This window comes from Scylla paramamosain, chromosome 8 (genome assembly GCF_035594125.1).
Source record: "Scylla paramamosain isolate STU-SP2022 chromosome 8, ASM3559412v1, whole genome shotgun sequence".
NCBI classification, from domain to species: Eukaryota; Metazoa; Arthropoda; class Malacostraca; order Decapoda; family Portunidae; genus Scylla; species Scylla paramamosain.
Genome location: NC_087158.1, coordinates 16,724,540 through 16,746,896, shown reverse-complemented (window position 1 = coordinate 16,746,896; position 22,357 = coordinate 16,724,540). Strand labels below are relative to the sequence as shown.

General features: G+C 39.1%; 1 protein-coding gene across 6 annotated transcripts in view; it reads left to right on the top strand.

The window, feature by feature from the left end:
* Window positions 1–22,357, top strand: part of LOC135102872 (putative neural-cadherin 2) — a 189,150-nt gene that overhangs the window by 93,042 nt on the left and 73,751 nt on the right. For all 6 annotated transcript variants that reach the window (XM_064008466.1, XM_064008463.1, XM_064008465.1 and 3 more), the window contains exon 3: window positions 22,114–22,233. In XM_064008466.1, the coding sequence (XP_063864536.1) occupies window positions 22,114–22,233 (120 nt within the window). The remainder of the gene's footprint in view (window positions 1–22,113; window positions 22,234–22,357) is intronic.

The window sequence follows — 22,357 nt, the reverse complement described above, 5'->3', positions numbered from 1 at the left end:
TCCTCTCTCTCTCTCTCTCTCTCTCTCTCTCTCTCTCTCTCTCTCTCTCTCTCTCTCTCTCTCTCTCTCTCTCTCTCTCTCTCTCTCTCTCTCTCTCTCTCTCTCTCTCTCTCTCTCTCTCTCTCTTTCTTAGCCAACTTCCCCTCATGCCGTCCCCAACTTTGTCATCCACTTAGGCCATGAGCGCCACACCCTGGGGGAACTTACGGGAAACATAACCCTGTTGCCCAGCACCCCAGGCCGCCGCTGCCTCCAGGTGGGTTTGACATTAAGGGGCTTTATTGGGAGAAATGAACACTCAGAGGGGAGCGGCGATGGCCCAGTCAGAGAGGGTATATACCGACGAGGGAGTCACTCGGATCAGCTCCAAAATTGCGAATTAGGAGAGAATTTCTAGGCAAAGCAAGCATGAGAGACACACTTTCATGGCGGTGCAGTAGCTGTGTTAAGTCTGTATTCGGTGTTACGTGCGTGCAAGCTGTCACGTTCCTACATCTCATTTGTGTATTATTATTATTATTATTATTATTATTATCATTATTATTATTATTATTAAACTCAGAGGTATCCTACAGTTTCGTTATTCTAAAGATTCACTTTAACTCGACGATGTTTTGTGTGATGTTTCTTATAGATCCTCGAAAGCAAAATGTTTTTTTTTTTTTTATTTATTATCTTTTTTTTTTTTTTCAAAGGATTCCTACAGTTTCGTGATAAGAAAATTCATCTTTAACTCGATGATATTTTATGTGATGTTACTTTTACTGTAGATCCTCGAAAGAAAAATAGCTTCTCTCCGTCATTATCAAGCTCCTCAGATATTTGTCGTTGCTTCAGGTCACCCTGCGTGGTTCATCATCAAGTATTCGGAAAAAAAAATTCTTTTGTAATGAGTTCAGAAATGACTTTGTTCCTCCTCTGCTTCCAACTCTGTGCGGACTTGTTATGCTGCATTGTTTGCCGTTACCCCTTTAATTTAACCGCCTTGTGCACTCTCTCCTTTCCCCCCCTCCTCACACACACACACACACACACACACACACACACACACACACACACACACACACACACACACACACACACACACCAGCGCCGCCAGTACCGTATCACACAAAAAAAATGTTGTGGACGCGCGTCGAGTGAATATTCGACTTTGAAAATGACAGAAAATGAGCACCGGGTGCGGGAAAACATGCGGTGGATGCAGAGCGGGTACAGGAGTACTTGCAGTGGATGCGAAACGGGCGGCACAGATTCACTTGTGTTTAGCGATTTTGGCAGAATCTGGTAAGGAATGCGGATGATGTGAGACGGGCTGGATGCATCATTTGAGCTATCCTGTCTGTTAACAGAGGCAGGGACAGGTGTGTGTGATGAACTTTGAGAGTTAAAGTTAAAGTATTAAAGGTGGGGTCACGAATAATGGATTGCTTAGACTAAGAGTCTGGATTCCTGTCCCTCGAGAAGAGAGAAACTCAATACCAGAGCAAGATCGTGTTACGTGGCATTGTCGTATGGCATGTCTGCTGATATATGATTGCAAGTGTCTGCTTGAGCTGTCTGCTTCATTAATGAAACGGGGTCGGACAAAATCGCAAATTTATGTGCTGTGTGTGTGTGTGTGTGTGTGTGTGTGTGTGTGTGTGTGTGTGTGTGTGTGTGTGTGTGTGTGTGTGTGTGTGTGTGTGTGTGTGTACGTGCGTGCGTGCGCGCGCATGTGTTTGTGTGTGTGTGTGTGTGTGTGTGTGTGTGTGTGTGTTTATGTAGGAGGGACACTGGCCAAGGTCAACAAAAATCCAATAAAAAAAAATGCTCACTGAAATGCCAGTCCCATAAAAGGGTCAAAGCAGTAGTCAAAAACTGATGAATAAGTGTCTTGAAACCTCCCTCTTGAAGGAATTCAAGTCATAGGAAGGTAGAAATACAGAAGCAGGCAGGGAGTTCCATAGTTTACCAGAGAAAGGGATGAATGATTGAGAATACTGGTTAACTCTTGCGTTAGAGAGGTGGACAGAATAGGGGTGAAAGAAAGAAGAAAGTCTTGTGCAGCGAGGCCGCGGGAGGAGGGGAGGCATGCAGTGTGTGTGTGTGTGTGGGTGTGGGTGTGTGTGTGGGTGTGGGTGTGTGTGTGTGTGTGTGTGTATGTGTGTGTACTTGTTTGTCCTTACATCAGATGAGGCAGCATTTGTGTTTTACACGGCCCTGTAAAGGCGTTGCAGTATAAATGTTACGCGATACAAAAAATGTGTTGCTCTTTGAGCAGGACGGCTGAAGTATACTCGTCTCTGGAGAGCATTGCACTACTCAGGGTCACCTGCCTGACAGGTGGTGCTGCTGGTGGTGGTGGTTGTGGTATCCACGACTACACAGAACATCTGCATTTTACTTTGACTGCGGACTTTGCATTATTCATTTGTACAGATTTAGTTTTTCAGTTAGTTGAAAGATACACGTGTTATATCACGTTTGATCCTGAGAAACCTCCTGTGTATTGCCAGAGCGAATTTTAAGCTGTAAGTGCGTCGGCTGGATTGTATTTCACATTCTATTCTCTAGTCCTTTTATTTTATTTTTTTTTTTTTTTTCATTTTTGGCGTGCGTCCGTGCGTGCGTGGGGGCGCCTTCCCCCTATGTGAATGTGGTGTGTGTGTGTGTGTGTGTGTGTGTGTGTGTGTGTGTGTGTGTGTGTGTGTGTGTGCGCGCGCGCGTGCGTGCGTGCGTGCGTGCGTGTGTGTAACAATAATAATAATAATAATAATAAACGGTTTATTATTTAGGCAGTTAACAAACTGAAAATGTACATAGGGGGTGGGGAGAACTTAACATTAATCCTAAAGGTAAGTCTAATCTAGGAGGGAAATACTATTGATTGATGGCTCGCACCATGGTGGGAATCGCACTGAGTCTGTACCGGTCCGTGCGCGGCGTCTTTAGGGGTGTGTGTGTGTGTGTGTGTGTGTGTGTGTGCGCGCGTGCGTGCGCGTGCGCGCGCACACACACACACACACACACACACACACACACACACACACACACACACACACACACACACACACACATATAATATTATATATATATATTATATATATATCTATATATATATATATATATATATATATATATATATATATATATATATATATATATATATATATATATATATATATATATATATATATATATATATATATATATATATATATATATATATATATATATATATATATATATATATATGTTTGTTTGTGTGTGTTTATTGGACAAAAACTAGGCGATTTTCCGGAATGTTGAGTATTTTTGTGCCGCGGAATGCGTGTACCGCTGGTGCCAAGTGTTTGCGTGCCGCACGTGGCTGTGTCTAGTGTGCCATGCTGCGGCGTGCTGCTGTTATGTGGTTGCGTATTGTTATGCAGTACGGTGTCATACTCATGTTTTATAGCCCTATAATCAGTCAGTTTTGCATTTATCACACTAATGCTTAATCATTCTGCATGATGTTTAATTTAATTCCTCTCATCATCCCTTTAATGGTTCGTTTTGTCAGTGTTATACTTGTATTATTAAACTATTCTGATATGGTTTTATCAGACAACGCTGTTGTGGTGTACACAAACCTTATCGCGTTGTAATACTCCAGTATAATCGTGGATCTGAGCGCCGCAGTCAAAGCGTTGTGCTGTGTGGATGTCGCGGCAATAAGGGAGCCATTCCTCGGGCTGACACACAGCTTGGGGAAGGCTGTCCTCACGGAGGCAAAAAATGTGCTGCAACACAGGTTAAAAAAAAAAAAAAAAAAAAACATAGATAAAAAAAAAATAATAATAATAATTTAGGAATGAAATTATTCAAGGAAAATTTTGTTCCCTTCCATGGACGTAACATTTAATTTCATAAAAGTTATCTTCACTTTTGTATTTTGATAATAATGAGAGTGAATATATATCCTGCCATATTTTTATTCAGTGCTTATTACATTGTAAAGCACAGAGAGAGAGAGAAAGGGAGAGAGAGAGAGGGAGAGAGAGAGGAGAGAGAGAGGAGAGAAGAGAGAGAGAGAGAGAGAAGGAGAGAGAGAGAAGAGAGAGAGAGAGAGAGTTTCACAGTAACATGAAAAGAATAAATACCCGCAGACCTATTGATCTCTATCGGAAGTATCTGCTGAACTACTTGCAAAAGAACAATAGAAGAGAACAAGGCTACCCACTGCTGACATCTTTCACTAACTAGCTGGCATAAAAGACAAGGAGGACAGAGAGGACATATTTCTTTTCCCCGCGAGTTCAACACAAAGAAAATCTCATGAATCTTGTACGCCTTGTTTGGTGAGTTCGATGACCTTTATTCCGGTCTGTTTACATATAACAAAATGTAGTCTCCATTGTGCGAAAACAATTTCTTGCCTCAGCTTAATAATGCTTATCGCGGCGTGTTTAGGCAAGGTTCAGTCAGTATTATAAAGACATTAGGTTTTTCAGATATCACTCCTCGTGTGTATGCAATTCTCTTTGTCTCTCAATGAATTAGGATTGTGTGCAGCAAGATTAAGAGATGAACGAAGGTCTCCTGGCGTTGGTGTGCGATACAATTCTTGATCATTGTCAAGTGTTACGACATAACTCTTGCATGAATGTGACTGTCACTCACCTAGCAGCCTTTTCTTCTCAAATCCCGGAGTGTTCCGCTGAGTAGTCTTTTAAATCTGGCAGTCACCGCGGCAGACAGATTAACGTTCTGGTAAGGGATGATCAGATTACAAAAATACACACACACACACACACACACACACACACACACACACACACACACACACACAGAGAGAGAGAGAGAGAGAGAGAGAGAGAGAGAGAGAGAGAGAGAGAGAGAGAGAGAGAGAGAGAGAGAGAGAGAGAGAGAGAGAGAGAGAGAGAGAGAGAGAGAGAGAGAGAGAGAGATGTGGCATCCAGACAAATGATCAGACATTAAAACAACATAATTATGAAGCAATTATAGTTGGTCAAAACCTTTCCCTTATGCTCTGATTGAGCTGAAGTGAGGATATACTTTTTCCATATTATTTTAGCCGATAATGGTTTACTGAGTTACGTATTTGTATTTCAACATTTTTAACATCCAGGTGTTTAACACACACACACACACACACACACACACGTTCATCATGAAATTATGTTTGTTTCCAGTAGGTCATTGCGCTTAAAGTCATTACGTTTCTTCGTTGACACATCGCCGTCAGAAGCCTGGGGAGAAGTCAAAGCAAGAGCCGCCAACACAATAATTACATGTAGGGATTGGCTGTTAGCAATTTCATGTAGGGGTTGGCTGTTAGCGAAATGAAAGTTAGATAGGGTAATCTATGAGGCAGCTCGAGTAGTAAATAAAAAGAGCTGAACACAAGAAATATTTATATCATTTAAAGATTTGAGTGACGTCTTCGTAGTTGTCTGAAGAAATTTTGTAGTTCAACTGTTTTATTAGTAGAGATATTAATAACCTTTTCATGATTATATGCTAGATGTGAACACTCGATTCACAAATCATAAGTCATGTCTAATAAACTTTGTTTTCTGTAGGTACGAGTATATGAGGCATATGAGGCGGCGAATAATGATGATAATTATGTTATATATCTCGATTTAAACAAGCCCGTTGATGGACTTCCCAATCGAAGATTATTATGAAATCGTTAGGCTTACGGAAGTGGAAGGTAAAAAATTTAAAGTGGATTTAAAAAGTGGCTTAACAGTAGAATGCTTTCAGAGCAATGACAAGTGGAATGAAAACGGAACAAATCTGTTCCTTGGATTCTTTAGGTATCCATTTTAGATTACATTACTCCCAGAGAGGAGAAAATGGTAAATGCTAGTTAACTTTGGAATAACTTTGGAATTCCCTGCCTGCTTCTGTATTTCTTATCTTTTTATTTGAACTATTCTATAAGGAAGGTTTTATGACAGTTCTCAAATCTGGAATCCCTTTTCAGACTATACTCCTTAGGGACTGGTACCTTCTGTGGGCCTTTGTGCTTTTTGTTGCCCTAGGCAAGAACCATTCATACGTAAAAAAAAGATAAAATAAAAAATAATATATATATATATATATATATATATATATATATATATATATATATATATATATATATATATATATATATATATATATATATATAAATATATATAATATATATATATATATATATATATACATAATTAACATGCAGTATCCTTCACTTAAATAGAAGACATCTTGCATAACTGAACTTTAAAGGACACAAGTAGCAGAACTGCAGGTGTGATTCTATGGTTATTGGCTTTGGTTATGCCGCACCTCCTAAGGCTGTACAGTTCTGCTTGTCTCCTTATTACAGAACAGATGTAAATAAGCTAGCTTGTTCAAAGAAGGATGACTGCGATGACCCAGGGATTGAAATACTTGCCTTAGGCTGTATTTATTGGAACTCCTTAAGCTACGTGATTGAAATACTGAAATGGCTTATAGGCCTCAACAAAATCAATCAGGTTCTCTTCTTTAGAGAACAAATTAGAACTTGTACAAGTTCATAAGCTAGGAAATAGAGGTTTAAAAAGTGATTTTATAATTTCTTTACAAATAAAAATGAATGGAACGAATTAAATAAAAACATAATGGATGCGCAGACTTCAAATAATAGCGAGCGTTTAGATAAACTTATGGATAAGGATGAGAGATGGCAGGGCTTAAGTATCCAGGAGCTGCTTTGTGTAGAAACACTGCACATTTTTTTGCAGTCTTCTTATTTTTTATGTTCTTAAATAAGTAAAGTAATGTGTATAATAGAATAAGAAATCTTCATGTAAGATAACCTGTAAAACTTAAGAAACCATCACAATGGACTGCATTTAAAGAAATAGTGCATGACAAACAGTAGAAAGAAAAAGGTGTGTGGCGGCTGTGTGGCGGGGTTGCAGGGACACTTTATTTGATCACCCACCTCTGTTGTTTTCCTGGAGAAGGCTGAAGTGAGTGTTACGCCTGTCCACGCATCCAACACGGTTACTTTGAACTTAAAAGTTTCCTCTTTTGCGTCTCTTTCTCCTTCCCACTCGCCTTGCCGCTGTCCTCTTGAGTATTCTTCCTCATCTGTCATCCTTACGGGGCTGCTTCTGCCTCCCTCCGGTGCGCACAGCCCTGCACACCAGCCTGCTTTCTTGTGTCTTTTCTTTTGCGGTGTTATTTGTTTACAACTACGCCACCTTTGTTGGGTTCGTTTCTGTTTGTCAGAAATTTTGTTACTTTTCGGAAAAATATTGATGCCCTTTACACACACACACACACACACACACACACACACACACACACACACACACACATATATATATATATATATATATATATATATATATATATATATATATATATATATATATATATATATATATATATATATATATATATATATATATATATATATTGGAAAGCTCTTCACTGTTAAAAGGCCAATACCGAAACATGATTGTTAACTGCAGTTTCACAGCACTCGACGTAACTTATCCGAGATGGAGGAGGTTCCTCCAAGGAGTGGAATGAAGCATTTCCTGCAGATTTTTACATGACAATAGTTTTTAATACATCAAAAATACTTTGAAGAGGTGTTGCTTTGATCAAGACTTTGTTACCTATATATATATATATATATATATATATATATATATATATATATATATATATATATATATATATATATATATATATATATATATATATATATATATATATATATATATATATATATATACTTAGCGACAGCAATCTTACCTGGAATGCGTCAGTAATACTCCTCATCATAGAGAAAAAAATATCTCAATTTTTTTTCATTTTTACATGCGCACGCTCTTCACGTACTAGTGGCGAATCATTGTTCTGGTAATAAAATCTATTGTTTTAAAGGTCGTCTACTATCCTACTGTAAATATCATACCGTACATTATTTGCTAACATATTAATCTCTCCCTCCCATCCCTTCCACTCTGGCCCCTGGTGCACTCACCCTTACACTCCTCTCACATATCTGTTCACTGTTCACCTTCCTTCCTCTTCCTCCTCATCCAGTGTCACTGTATCCTCTCCTCCAACCGCCACGTGTCGTTTCTCACTCTCTAAGGAAGCAGGCTTACTGCAAACTTACAATCCAACTCATACCATGGCAAATACGAAAACGGTGTATGTTTATTTAAATTAAGTAAACATACACTATTTTCTCAGTCCACCCAGAATATGATGTTCTTGTGCATCTCATACGTGATGCAATTTGTGTTAAGCCCCCGAGGAGAGAGAGAGAGAGAGAGAGAGAGAGAGAGAGAGAGAGAGAGAGAGAGGAGAGAGAGAGAGAGAGAGAGAGAGAGAGAGAGAGAGAGAGAGAGATTAAGAACACCTATGTACATAAATGTCATCTCCAAATGACATTATAATTACAGTACGATAGTCTGGAGTCATTATATTTTCCCATCCTCCTCCTCTTCCTCCTCCTTCATTACACCTTTTCCCATCTTAATAACATTAAAAGAGTCCTTCAGCCTTCTTCCCGCTGTCCCTACCGCCACTACTATCACCACCACCACCACCACCACCAACCACCAACATCGGTAACATCACCACCACCACCACCACCACCACCACCACCAGCTCAGCATCACCTCTACTTACCACCACCACCCCCACCACCACCACCACCACCATCTTCTCAGGCACAGCCCCAGTCACTGAACCATCGCCGCCACTGTCACTGTCACATCACCAGTACTTTCCCCACTGCCACCATCACTATAGCCACCAATGTCATCACCTTCAGCAACAGGAAAACCATCATCAGCACCACCATTACTATCAAAACCACCACCACTACAGCTACCGTCACCTCTCTTGCCACCGCCATCACCACCACCTTCAACTCAACTCTGAAACTAACACAACTATAATAGTATCACCATCAGCACTATCACTCTCATCCTAGCACCTCCAGTATCACCATCAGCACTATCAGCACTGCCACTCTCATCTCCAGTATCACCAACATCTCATCACCACAACATCGCACCACCACTATCACAGTTGTACAACCACCACACACCCCACCACTACTACTGTCACCATCATCACTACCGCGATCTGTACCATCAATTTCATCTCTACCATCATCACGGCGTCTACTTTTTACTATGCAACCGACAGCACTTCCTCTTACTCCTCCTCCTCCTCCTCCTCCTCCTCCTCTTCCTCCTCTTACTCCTCCTACTCCTCTTACTCCTCCTCCTCCTCCTCCTCCTCCTCCTCTTCCTCCTCTTACTCCTCCTACTCCTCCTCCTCCTTCTCCTCCTCCTCCTCCTCCTCCTCCTCCTCCTCCTCCTCCTCCTCCTCCTCCTCTCTCCTCTTCCTCCACCTTCTTCTCCTCCCTCCTCCTCCTCCTCCTGTAGCTTTTTTATTTTTTTTATTTTATTTTATTTTTTATTTATTCCATTTATTTATTTTTATTTATTTATTTATTTATTTTATTTTTTTTTTGTGTGTGTGTGTGAGAGTTTACGGATGGTCGGGTCCAGATGAATGGGTTCCCGAACCTTAAACTCAAGCTGACCCAGAGTGTAAACAAGTATTTTGGGCCTGTAACCTGAATATTTCGTTCCCTCATCAGGATTATTTTCTAAGGGTACAAAGGTGATAAGATGGATTTTCGTGGGTGTTTTCTTATTGATGATGCTGAATATTCATTTGTGTCACTGGAAAACATCCTAAAAAACCTCAATAATTATCAGTATAGTTTGTTAAGAATACGACCCTTAAATTTCTCATTTGAGCGAAGAACAATATTAGAATATACGAGTATAAAACATCTACACATTTGTTTCCATTACGTAAGATTCCTAATTGGAAAGGATTTAATTTACCTTTTTTTTATGTGTCTAGAATTTTATATGTTGTCCCCCTTTGTACAGAGACATTCCAATACTTTATCAACGTTTTCCAGAATTCGTTTATTGTTTTCGCTTGTTATTTTTTTTTTTTTTAGTATCTTTACTTCAATTATCTTTTTTTCTTTTTGTGCTATTTAGTTATTTAGTTAGTGAATATGTTACTTAATTTGTGCTGGTTTATTTATCAAGAGATACTGGAAAGTGTTCAGACCATTACATAAGATCATAAAGCAAGTATGTACACTTAAAAAAAAAAAAAAAAGCAGCAAGACGAGTAATCCCGCGATGCTTCAATACGCCTCCCTTTGGTTCTTCATGTCGCGTTTATAGTAATATTTGATTTACCTCCTCCTCGTCCTATTCCTTTTCACCCTTCACAGCTTCTCTTTTTTCTCTGGTCGCCTTATTCTCCTCCCCTTCCATTCCTACTCCTTTTCCTTCTCTTTTTCTCATTTCGCCTCATTCTCCTCCCCCTCCACTCCTACTCCTTTTTCCTGTCCTCCCCATCTACTTCCTCTTCCGTGTCTACCTCCTCCTTCCCGTCTACCTTATCCTTCCCGTCTACCTCCTCCTCCTCCTCCTCCTCCACCTCCTCCTCCTCCTTCTCCTCCTCCTCCTCCTCCTTCCCCACGAATGGAAACTAGCAAATGTCACGCCACTGTTTAAAAAGGAAATAAATCTCTCCCAGCCAATTACAGACCGATCAGTCTCACTTCAGTAGTGTGCAAGCTGATGGAAACAATAATCAGAGATAAAACTGTCAAATATTTAGAAGAAAATAAGATCATAAAGGATTCGCAACACGGTTTCAGAACCAAGCGTTCCTGCTTAACGAACTTATTAGACTTCTTTTATGAAGTATTTAACTCGTATGACGAGACAAAAGCTGTTGATATTATCTACCTTGATTTCCAGAAAGCTTTCGACACTGTTCTCCATAAGAGACTCATCAGTAAGGTAAAAGCTCACGGCATTGCCGGAAACACCCTGAAATGGCTGAGAGACTGGCTCTCTGACAGAAAACAGAGTGTTGTGATAAATGGAAAAGAGTCAGAGTGGCAAAAGGTAAATAGCGGCGTTCCTCAAGGCTCTATATTAGGACCAGTACTTTTTATAATGTACATTAATGATATTGATGAAGGGATAAATTGTAAAATAAGTAAATTTGCAGACGACACCAAAGTAACAAATAGAGTAACGTCTGTGTCACAATGGCAGGAACTGCAGTGTGACCTCAATAAACTAACAAGCTGGGCAGAAAAATGGCAAATGAGATATTCTACATATCGGAAGCAACAATGTTCAGGCGAGATATGTAATGAATAACATGCCGATGTCAAGCGTTGATAAAGAAAAAGATGTTGGTGTCGTTGTGTCAAACGACCTAAAGCCGAGTCAACACTACATAGAAACAGTAAAGACGGCAAATGAATTAGTAGGGTTCATTGGAAGAACCTTTGAATTTAAATCAGAAAAGGTTATACTTGCCTTATATAACTCATTGGTGTGCCCTCGTCTAGAATATCGTGTACAGTTCTGGTCACATACTACAAAAAAAAAAACATTGAAAAACTAGAAAAGATACAGCGCAGAGTCACAAAGATTATTCCAAGATTGCGTAATAAGAAGTATGAGGAACGACTGGAAGAACTAAACCTATTTATAAAGTCTAACAAAGCGCAGGATAAGAGGAGACCTAATTGAAGTGTTCAAAATTTTCAAAGGATATAGTAACATTGATGCACATAGATATTTTATCATTGATCATTCTAACCTAACAAGAAATAATGGATTTCAAGATTATACCCAAACGTTTTAAATCCCTCGAGGCCAAACATTTTTTCTTTAATCGTATAGTAAATATATGGAATAAACTTCCTGCAGAAATTGTGAACAGCAATACTACTGAATCATTCAAAAATAAAATAGACAAATATTTAAAGCAAATCTCCAACAAGCTCTCTTCTTGTCGGAATAATTACTAAATTCACTAATAAATTCTTATTTTACAGACACCAGTTTTATTATAAATTGTATATTGTAACTTTCATATAGGCGTATAGAATTCACCGTAGGGTGAATAGTAGAACTTCCTTTCATCCTTTCCTATGAAAATTCCATGTCAGTTTATCAATACTGCATGGTACTTTTCCCAACTATTTCCATCCCAGCGCAAGCTGGAGGGAGTGGTGGGTGGGGAGGAGCCTTATGCTATGCTGTCCTGTCTCTCTTCCCTGTAGCTAGTTAGAAGTAGTTACCAAACAGCCTTGCAAGGACCAAAAGGTCTGTTGCTGTTTGGCTTACCTTTGTATTCCTTTGTATTCCTGTCCAGCTTCTCTTTCTCTTCCTCCTCCTCCCTCTTCTCCTCCTCTTCCTTCTCCTCCTTCCCCTTCCCCTCCTCCTCCTCCTCCTCCTCCTCCTCCTCCTCCTCCTCCTCCTCCTCCTCCTCCTCCTATCATCATCATCATCATCATCATCATGCATCTCTTGCTATTCTTATTATTATTGCTGACTGTAATTATGAGGAAGTTAGTGACTTTCGTTTTCTTCGTCCTCATGAACCTTTGTCCTCGTGGTTCTCCTTCATAATGTATAGAGTGTGTAGTCTTTATACTTTGTTCCCCTCCCCAACTCCTCCTCCTCTGCCTTTCGCGAAGTTGACCGCGCCTGGAGGGCTTTTACACCGTCCCTACGTTTTATGTCGGTGAGCTTGAAGTTGCGTCTTAAAAAAAAAATTACGTGAACTTTCCTGAATTAAAATTTCAAACTACATACTGCACTTTTTTTATGGAACAACACTAGGAGGAAATATTGATACTTGTGTTAAATATATTCAGTTTTCCTCTTGAAGTGCCTTGAGAACTGCGTCTCTTCAGAAAGAATACACAACCACACACATTGTTAGTAAATAAGGCGTGTTTGATGTCCAGTTTGCATTTGAAATTATGGCGTAAGAACGATAATAACTAGAAAACTTCAGAAACGCTGAATCAAAAGAGTAAAGGTGAAAATCGAAGGATGAATTACCAATAACAAAACGTTAATAAAATGTATAGATTGGAAGGCGTTGGCCGAGGAGGCAGTGTGTGGAAATGGCGGGAGAGATCATTCTACGTTTGATTCCAGTTCGTTCTTCAAGTGGATTAAAAACAAATGTCACCGAAACACCTGAATGAGTCCTCGGTGAAGGGAAGGCCGGGGTGTGATGCGCCGTCTATGAAGCCTTGCAAGGCTACTACCGACTTCAGCTCCCTATAACTCAAAACTATTCTCGAGTCGAGGGTCTGCTACACATATCAGTCGATGATGCACTGAACTTTGCGTGCAATGGTATGCATTGAATTTCACCGCGATTACATTTAATAAGTGAAAATGCCTAAATACTGACCACATCTTCATTTTTTACATCACTCGTAGCAAACTACTGATCGTAGGAAGATCATTTGGGTCTTATTTTGAAACTTTTGAACTGTACTATTTTAGGATATATCAGAAGAAAGAAAAAAAAAAACGAAAAGAAATAGATATGACGAGTTTAAATCGTGATGCTCGGAGACACCCAACATAACATTTAACTTCAACTCGCTGTAACTCGAAACTTTGCGAGGGACGAAGCTCTGCTCTGTACAGTATTCTCTCCGCTGAGACAAAATTTAGTGGATTAAAATTGCCGAAAACTAAGCGCATCATTTCAAAAGTTTCATCATGTGATTTGGGCGTGTGCAGGAAGAATCTGAATTTTGCTTGCTGATTCATATAAGCATTTTCGGCCAAAATTGCCTGCTAGATTCGATTTTTGACTCTGTTTTAGTTCATGAGTTGCTGTAAGGCATTTGTGCATGCCCAGTGCAAATTTAGGTTTACCTTGTTCAATTATCAACATATGAAGGATACATGAAACATACCAGGTTTCAACAAATAGTTACTAAGAAACCATATGTGAGACACCTTTTCACTTTCTACAAGTTACAGATCAACGATCGTAATGGCGAGCGTAAAACATCGCCTAATGAAAGGCGATCAATCGTATAAACGAAATATCGTATAACGGAACATCGTACAGGGTGAAGTGTACTCTATAAAGCTGAGTAGTACAAAGCTGTCCTTTCTTATATTTACTTCAGCCATAAATGGATAATTTCAGCTTTTTCCTTAAATTAGACTTGTAGTCTGCCACAGCACACAACCACAGTCTTCTTCACCCTGTTTGGTTATTGTTGACGGCCCGCGCTTTTATAATGAAGATTATAATTCATGCGTCTGGCAGCTTGACAGGATTGTACCTAAGTATGCCACCCTAGTGTACCCTTAGTGTACCGTTCAATCTGGGCCGCCTCCTAGGCTTAAAGGCCCAAGCCAACCCCTTGGGATGACAATCTACACACACACACACACACACACACACACACACACACACACACACACACACAGTGTACCGCTACTTCAGTAGTTACGGACACTGATATGTGTTTCCTTTACATGTATAGTTTCTTTGTCTTTTCTGCAAGAATTGGCTGTTTTAACGTGTGAACAGGGCTCTCTGTGGGAATCTTTTATATGATCTTTTAAATGTTGTTTTTGTTCTCAGCGAAGATAACACTTTTAGCATTACCATATACAGTGGATAATGAAAATTTACTAAAGTACAGTTTCAACTCATAAATGAGAGAAAATTATAATTTATTACTGGTTACTCTTAACCCTTCGTCCACATTGCTGAGAGATGGCACTATGGACACCTGGCGGCTGAGACCATGTACTAGAAGTCGTGATACCTCCGAAGATCAAAACTTGTATATAGCATAACAGTTGGGTCAGGCCATGCCGCTCAAAATGAAAGACCCACTCACTCACCTAAACATAACTTCATATTCCATTACATCATTATTTTTATTATTAAAATTGTCATTATTATTTTTTTTATTTGTATATGTATTTTTACACACACACACACACACACACACACACACACACACACACACACACACACACACACACATAGTAATCATTACTAGTGACAAGCACTAAGTGAAAGATGAAAGTTGCCGCGTGCCCAAGAGCAAACAACATTTCAAGCCAGCACGTGACATGGAAGCTTTCAGTCAGCTGTGTTCACTGCGGCACGCTTATCGATACTGATAATGATACTGCTGCAGATATCATCAAGATTGGAACTCAAGGCCTACCTAATGTCCCCCGCAAGATTGCCGCGCCATTCTAGTTACGTTATTGAACCACTCTACAAATGGAATTATCCATAAGTAAGGGTGCACTTGGCGCGGGCCGCTTCTCGTTTAAGAAATGCCCTACACCCATTCCAGTAAGCAAATTAACACTGTATTCACGCATTCTCTTGGCAATTCTGGCCATAATAGCAACTTCCAAAATAATTTTGAAACTAGTAAAGTATAATATTTAGATGATTAGACTATACAAAATACCAAAATTCAAATTCTATTATCTATAACATCATAGTAAATGCAACACGCCACAAAATCACAAAATTGTATCAATGCCGAATTTAGTTTACATCGACAGCAGCATTTCTAGTTATGTCCCTCATTCAGCGGCAGTAAGAGAGAGGAATACAGGAAGACTTCCTGCTGTTGCCTGAGCCTGCATTGGAAGTTGGTTTCTGGCCGGGCACTTGATGAGCACGGCATTGACAATGGCAAGGATTTACGCTGCGTCCTAATCTGGCTTTAAGCCAGCCTGCCGCGCGTTGCTTGAAGGTAACCTATGGGTTGGAGAGTTGCAAGGACGTTGCAGCACTGAGCTATAAGGTTTACCTCCTCCACGCCGCGAGGGGTACACCGGATACTTTAGGAAATATATAGCTAAAAAGGTACATGCTTTGTCGACGTACTTTACTTACCTTTCTTCAGCTTTTGGCGAGTGGGTGAAAGTTTGGAAGCTTTAAAAGCCGTGCAAGGCATACTAAGGAGGCCATATACTGAACACCCTAACGCAGGGCTGGTCGTCAACGTGCATTAAATAAGCATTGAAAACTCATGGAAGCCAGTCTGGTTGGTGAACATATCTTTTAACACGTTGATTAGTAATGTCTGTAAAAGACTGGAAATCAACGTAGAGCGGGCTGAAAATCACTTGTTGTTACATTTGGTGTTTTCTTATATATTTTCTATATAAGAGGGAAAAAAATAATTATCTTTTAAGCATGTACTTGTTCTGAACATACGTAATATCATTATTATCACCATCATTGCCCCCATGAATTCACTGATGGACAAAGGCTTCACCAGCCTTCATTTATTTCTGACTGCCTATCTATTGCAGCTCACCACAGTCTTTATTATAACTCTAGGTTTATGTCTGTCCTTTCTTCTTTTACCACTGTCAATTTGTTATTCCAATCCTCTAATTGTTCAGCTGTTATCTGTTCAGTGCATGAAATGTTCTGCTCACTCTGCTCTCGTCCTTCTTTTTATGCAGTCAATATGTCCTTGACCCTGATGTGCTCCCTCATCCATTATGCTCTTTTTTATCTTCCCATATTACGCTTGCTGCTTGCTGTGCTCTGCCTGGGGTCCTAGGGTGTTGTACGCTGGGCTACTTGAGACTGTCCTTTTCCACCAGAAGCTGACGGAGCTAAAAGTGTAAATGATGTGTGTGCGTGTGTGAATGTGCGGTACCTTGTCAGTGTCACCCCCTGTGGGTTTGCTGGTCTGGTATATAGATGAATAGATAGACACATAGATATTATGCTAGGTAATATTCCCTGTATTCTCCTAATGCCACGAAAGTTTTCGTTCCAGAACGTATGTAAGAATCCAGTGTTCCTATTCATGTTAGAATTTAATGATAGCACTGCCTATTTACTCGATCTTTCTCTTTTAGTGATAGTGGAAGATCAAAAGCACTCGTTTCAGCCCATTGCTATCTTTATCTGGAATTCTCAAGATCTCGGACTTACTAAATATCTGCTCCCAGAAAATAACTAGATACTTCAAATTAGTTAACTTTCTACTTTTCAACTTTATGGTCCAATATACAATTATTTGAAAATCATCACCAGAACAATCTTAGCCAATCAGCCAATCTCAGCACTTGCAAGGTTCTGTCTCATTCCAGTGCTTGACTCTTCCCATTCTAAACCTTCACGAATACCATAGTTCAAGAAAAATAGTGTCGCCTCATCTGACATCTTTCTTAATTCGTATCTTACTGCTGAACTTGTGTAGCTTTATACCGGCAGTCCTTTTCTTATTGACACTTTCCAGTATCTTCCCATGTATTTCCTCTATCTATATTTTTTTCCTGCCTGCTTTCATGAGTGCTGAATCTTTCACAGAAAACAAAAGTTGTCATAGTGTATGGAAGGCAGGCATTGTGGTTTTGTGTGTTAGCGTCATTTTTCACCATCTGGTTGATGACATGGATGTGGCCAATTGTTGAGTAACTGCGCCGTAAATAATGTTTGTTCCTTCGGTTCAGTGAATCAGCTAATGCAATAATCCTGATCATGAACACTTTTGTAAAATGCTTGTACAGAATATGCAATATATATATATATATATATATATATATATATATATATATATATATATATATATATATATATATATATATATATATATATATATATATATATATATATATATATATATATATATATATATATATATCGGCGGATAACTTTACAGGCATTTGATTACTCCTTTTTTGCGAAATGGTATTATTGTGACGTGTTTCCAGGCAGCTAATAAAAAAAGTTAGTAAGTATTTTTTGAAAAGTACTGGGCGTGTGTCTAATGTGTCTAGTTGCTTCTTTCATTAGGCCAATGATGAGTTATCATACACATTACAAAATACGAATTTTCTCATCAATTTTTATCGCGCAGGACTCAATCTGCTCTGAATTTATGAAAGAAAACCTGTTCGGGAACGCGAACCGCATATGCAAATGAAATCCCAATTATGTAAATTTTTGACCTTAAAGGTCAAGTCAGAAGTCGCGAATAATCGTCATTGTTATATTGAAAAGTCCTTTGGGGATCTCAATCAGTATGCAAATGAGAGGTCTGTGATGTAGAGCGTTTATCCTCTGGTTCAGGTTAGAAGTCACGACTTAGCGTGTATTACAGGCAAGCGTAATGGGTACGCAGAGTGATAACCTTTACCATACTTCATCTATTTATAGCTTGTAACTGGAGCCAACGCTACTTTTACAGCTTCGGCTTGGAACAGCCGAAGCTGAGTGGCTTTTGTAACCTCGTATATGATTGGGCCGTGGCTCAGTGAGCCTGTCTCCCCCTTTGCTCAGACGGTGGCCTCTTCACTCTTCAAGTTTTGATTCTCTTTCATCTCTCTTATTTTGTACAATGTATACATCACTGAACAGAAAAAAAAGATTATAGTAGGTTATCAATATGACAAAACAAAATAAAAGAATAATCGAAATAATGCAAGTTGAAATCAAGAACGGAATTGAAAATGTGTAACGCTTTTTGTTTTATGTTGCTTTTTCATGGAATTATCATAATAACGTAAAAAAATTACTGGTATGCGATACAGGTAGCGAATATGAAAAAGATGGTGTTATATTTTACATCAGAGGGACACAAAAAACAAATAAATAGATAAAATAAATAATAGAAAATAAATAAACAAAAAGAATACGTAAATAAGTAATTAGTTAAATAGCTGAGCTGCCTCTTGAAAAGAGCAAGAGGCCGTGACAAAGAATCACTCTATGCCTCAATGTACATATAAAAGTAATGAATAAGGGGTTCCAGTCACTCCCGCGCCATCTCTCCCTCACCATTTCTCTCTCTCTCTCTCTTTTTTTTATTTTTTTTATCTAAACTAAAATTTACATTAGGCTTAAAACAACACGTTTTTTTTATGCTGCTATTTAAAAAGCCTATACTTAAATATACAGAAGAAAATATATACAAAAGCGAACTCATCCTACTATATATACACGTGTGATTAACACAGCACTAGTGTGGGAGTTTGTGTTAATCACACGTGTATATATAGTATATACTCTCTCTCTCTCTCTCTCTCTCTCTCTCTCTCTCTCTCTCTCTCTCTCTCTCTCTCTCTCTCTCTCTCTCTCTCTCTCTCTCTCTCTCTCTCTCTCTCTCTCAATGCAACTATCTTCGAAAGGAGTAGAACTATCAGGGAATCAATCATTGTTCCATTGATCTCTCTCTCTCTCTCTCTCTCTCTCTCTCTCTCTCTCTCTCTCTCTCTCTCTCTCTCTCTCTCTCTCTCTCTCTCTTTTACTCGCCTTTTACGACGCGCAGAGAATACGACGGCAGTATTCTTCTAACCCGCTGGCGGAGTGTGTGGCGAGGCAGTGCCCCCTTATTAGTCTCTCTCTCTCTCTCTCTCTCTCTCTCTCTCTCTCTCTCTCTCTCTCTCTCTCTCTCTCTCTCTCTCTCTCTCTCTCTCTCTCCGTTTATAAATACAGTAACTGCCATCACCAGACAATTGGAGTGATGTGGCAAAATGTAAGCGGGATACCAGTGTTACCTGTAGCGTGAACTGACAGAGAAACAGAAAATACGTTATGTACATGGAACAAGAAAGATGTGTACACAAAAAAATAGCTGTGCATTGTTTTTAAAGAATTTGTTTTGATATAATAAAAAAAAAAGAGTGGAATAAATTAATACCAAGCTTAATAGTCACATTGTGCAGATTGATGGAATATTTGTTAAATTTTGGCTTCTATTCTGAAATATACAGTGATTCCATTGTTTGTAGCTCTGATTTATGGAAAGATGTGATTACGTTTAAGCCATCCTCCTTTATATACTAATCAAACCACGTAATGTTTCCTGTTATGGAACGATTTGCACTATTTTTGTTCCTCGTCTATGATCGGGAACACTGATCTCCTTTGGGTCAGGAATACACACAACCTTCCTAGACTGTTCCTTCAGTGGGAAACATTCCAGATCGTTTAATTGTTCAGTTAGAGGCTTTCATTCATAGTTTTCCAGGAATAATAATTACAAAGAAAACAATATTTTTGTATTTTAGAACAGGAAGCCTGCCGTCACCTCAGTCTAAACATTCAGGTTGACATAGTTTTTTTTTTCTTTCTCATTTTATCATAGCTATTTTCTAGAGACTTGGTGTGTATAGATGTTAGCTCCATATATTACCATACACACAAAAATTTTCTCATATTGACGGTTTGGTGAAGCAATGGTACATAGTTCCTTCTGTTCGCTACGCAGGATGTCTCGCCTTGCTGTGTTTTTTAAACCAGGTACCGGTTCAGATGGAAAGTATTTTCCGTTCTTCATTATGTCATATGTACTTTTCTACTAATTCTCTTGTGATAGGAATTACTACTGAAGTTCATGGATCAGACAGAAGCACAGTGTGAGGTCATTCAAATGTCGTCATGTACATGATATTGAAATAACTTTACTGTCAAATACACTGTGGAGAAAGAACACATTTTGCTTGCCGGTGATACGAAAAAACTAGTCTTCAGTAGCAAATCATACATAATGAAAATTGCAAGCCCAGGAAATTTATCTTAAAAAAAAAAGAAAGTACATCGAAAATGTGTGAAAAAAAAAAGTACATCGACAATGTGTGAAAGAAGGCGGACGTGATTTTTGTGATGACTGACCATTAGACCTTTGGGTTCACAATGCAATGCGTTCCATGAACATGCTTAAGTTCCAAGAAAGCACTGAAAATCTATCCGTAAATGTAGTCGAATAAAAAACCCGTCTAGTATTTTTTTTTTTTAATAAATCTATAAAAACTAATATACTTGATGAAGCCTAATTAGACTTTGTTCCTTAAATAGACCTGAAGAAACCCAGCTTCTTGACTTTATAATGTTATATATTAAGAGTAGATTAGAGTGAAGTGTGACATAGTGGGAAAAAAAGCCTTGAAGCCTGTAGGGTTATATAAAAACAAAGAACGAAAGAGTCTGAAGTATCTGAAAAATAAAGAGAGCGGGAACTGACAGTTTCACTGATATTGTAGAAATAGACAACTGAGAATATTACCGCAACGAGAGAGCATTTAAAGAGATTGTTGGATAACAGGTGTAGAAAAAAAAAGTTGAATGATGAATGGAAAGTTTAAAGATTATATTGAATACATGGATTTGGCTAAGTGATTGCACACACACACACACACACACACACACACACACACACACACACACACACACACACACACATACCTTTAAGCTATCATCATTCACAGTGATGACTGGACAGCTCTTCACTGGTCCATATTTTATACCATTTGGTACAATGTTCTCACTGAAATGGTTAAGTTGCCCACTGATTTACTTGTCAGTGAGTTCAATCAATGTCCAATGAAATAGTTATGAACTGGTTCAGTTGTCATTGGTTCAATTGCCCTTTGATTATATTGTCATTGACCTATTTCTCATTGTTTCAGTCGCCTCTGGTCGAGTGGTTTAGTCAACAATGATTCATATCAATACAGAATTCCATTCAAATTTTGGCTAAATGTAATGCCACCCTTCGGAATTCATACGAATTGAGACACTATTCTGAAGTGATGAGAGGCCGCAGTCGTTAAAGCGTCAGGCCTAATGATCGCCAGGTCCAATGATCATTTTGGGTCCCTTGTACTCCCGGTCACTACACGGCTCTCTCCCTATACATATACCTATGGATAAATGTCTGGTGTTTGTTTCTTTTATATTGTGAACACGTTAGACTTCCATTCTCTTTAAGGTTGAGCTACGGAAAGAACGTGGGGCGTTCGTTTCCCCCCCTCTCACACCTACGCACACAAACACTACCATAATATCATAAATCAATGGACACCTTAACCATTACCACCAGTGTAATACTTTAAATCTTTGGCCATGGGAGGCTTTTCCTGGGAATCGAACCTTTGACTAGGAGAACAGGACAGTGTCTCAGAGGTTGGGACCATGATGGTTGTCATGTTCCAGTCACTACATATAGAAAGTAGATTTCGTAGTAAAATGAACAGAAAACCAGAATCCAATGGAACTTAACTCTTTTTCACTTCTTGACTCAGATTTGCAAGGAATCATCATCATCTGGCTCGTCTACATGGGAGCTTGGAGACTTGGGATACAATTCAAAGTTCTTGCTGGTAGGAAGGTCAGTATAAGCACATGTGTGAGATATGTTTGTTTATTGTTCTTATCTGTTTGTTACAGTGACCAAACTGGTGGGGGACGGACCGGTGGAGTTCGAGCAGCCGCAGTACGTGGTGGAGGTAGCGGAGAACACTGTGGCCGATCCCCTGCTGCGTCTCACCACACGTCCCCTCACTCATGGTAGGTGCCGTGGCCTTCCATTGCCACTCAGACCCAAGTTTATTTTCATTTTAACTTTTCCGCGTCATCGTATTTATTTTTGCATATAGTAATGCTATCAAAGATAACAAATAAAAAAGAAGCT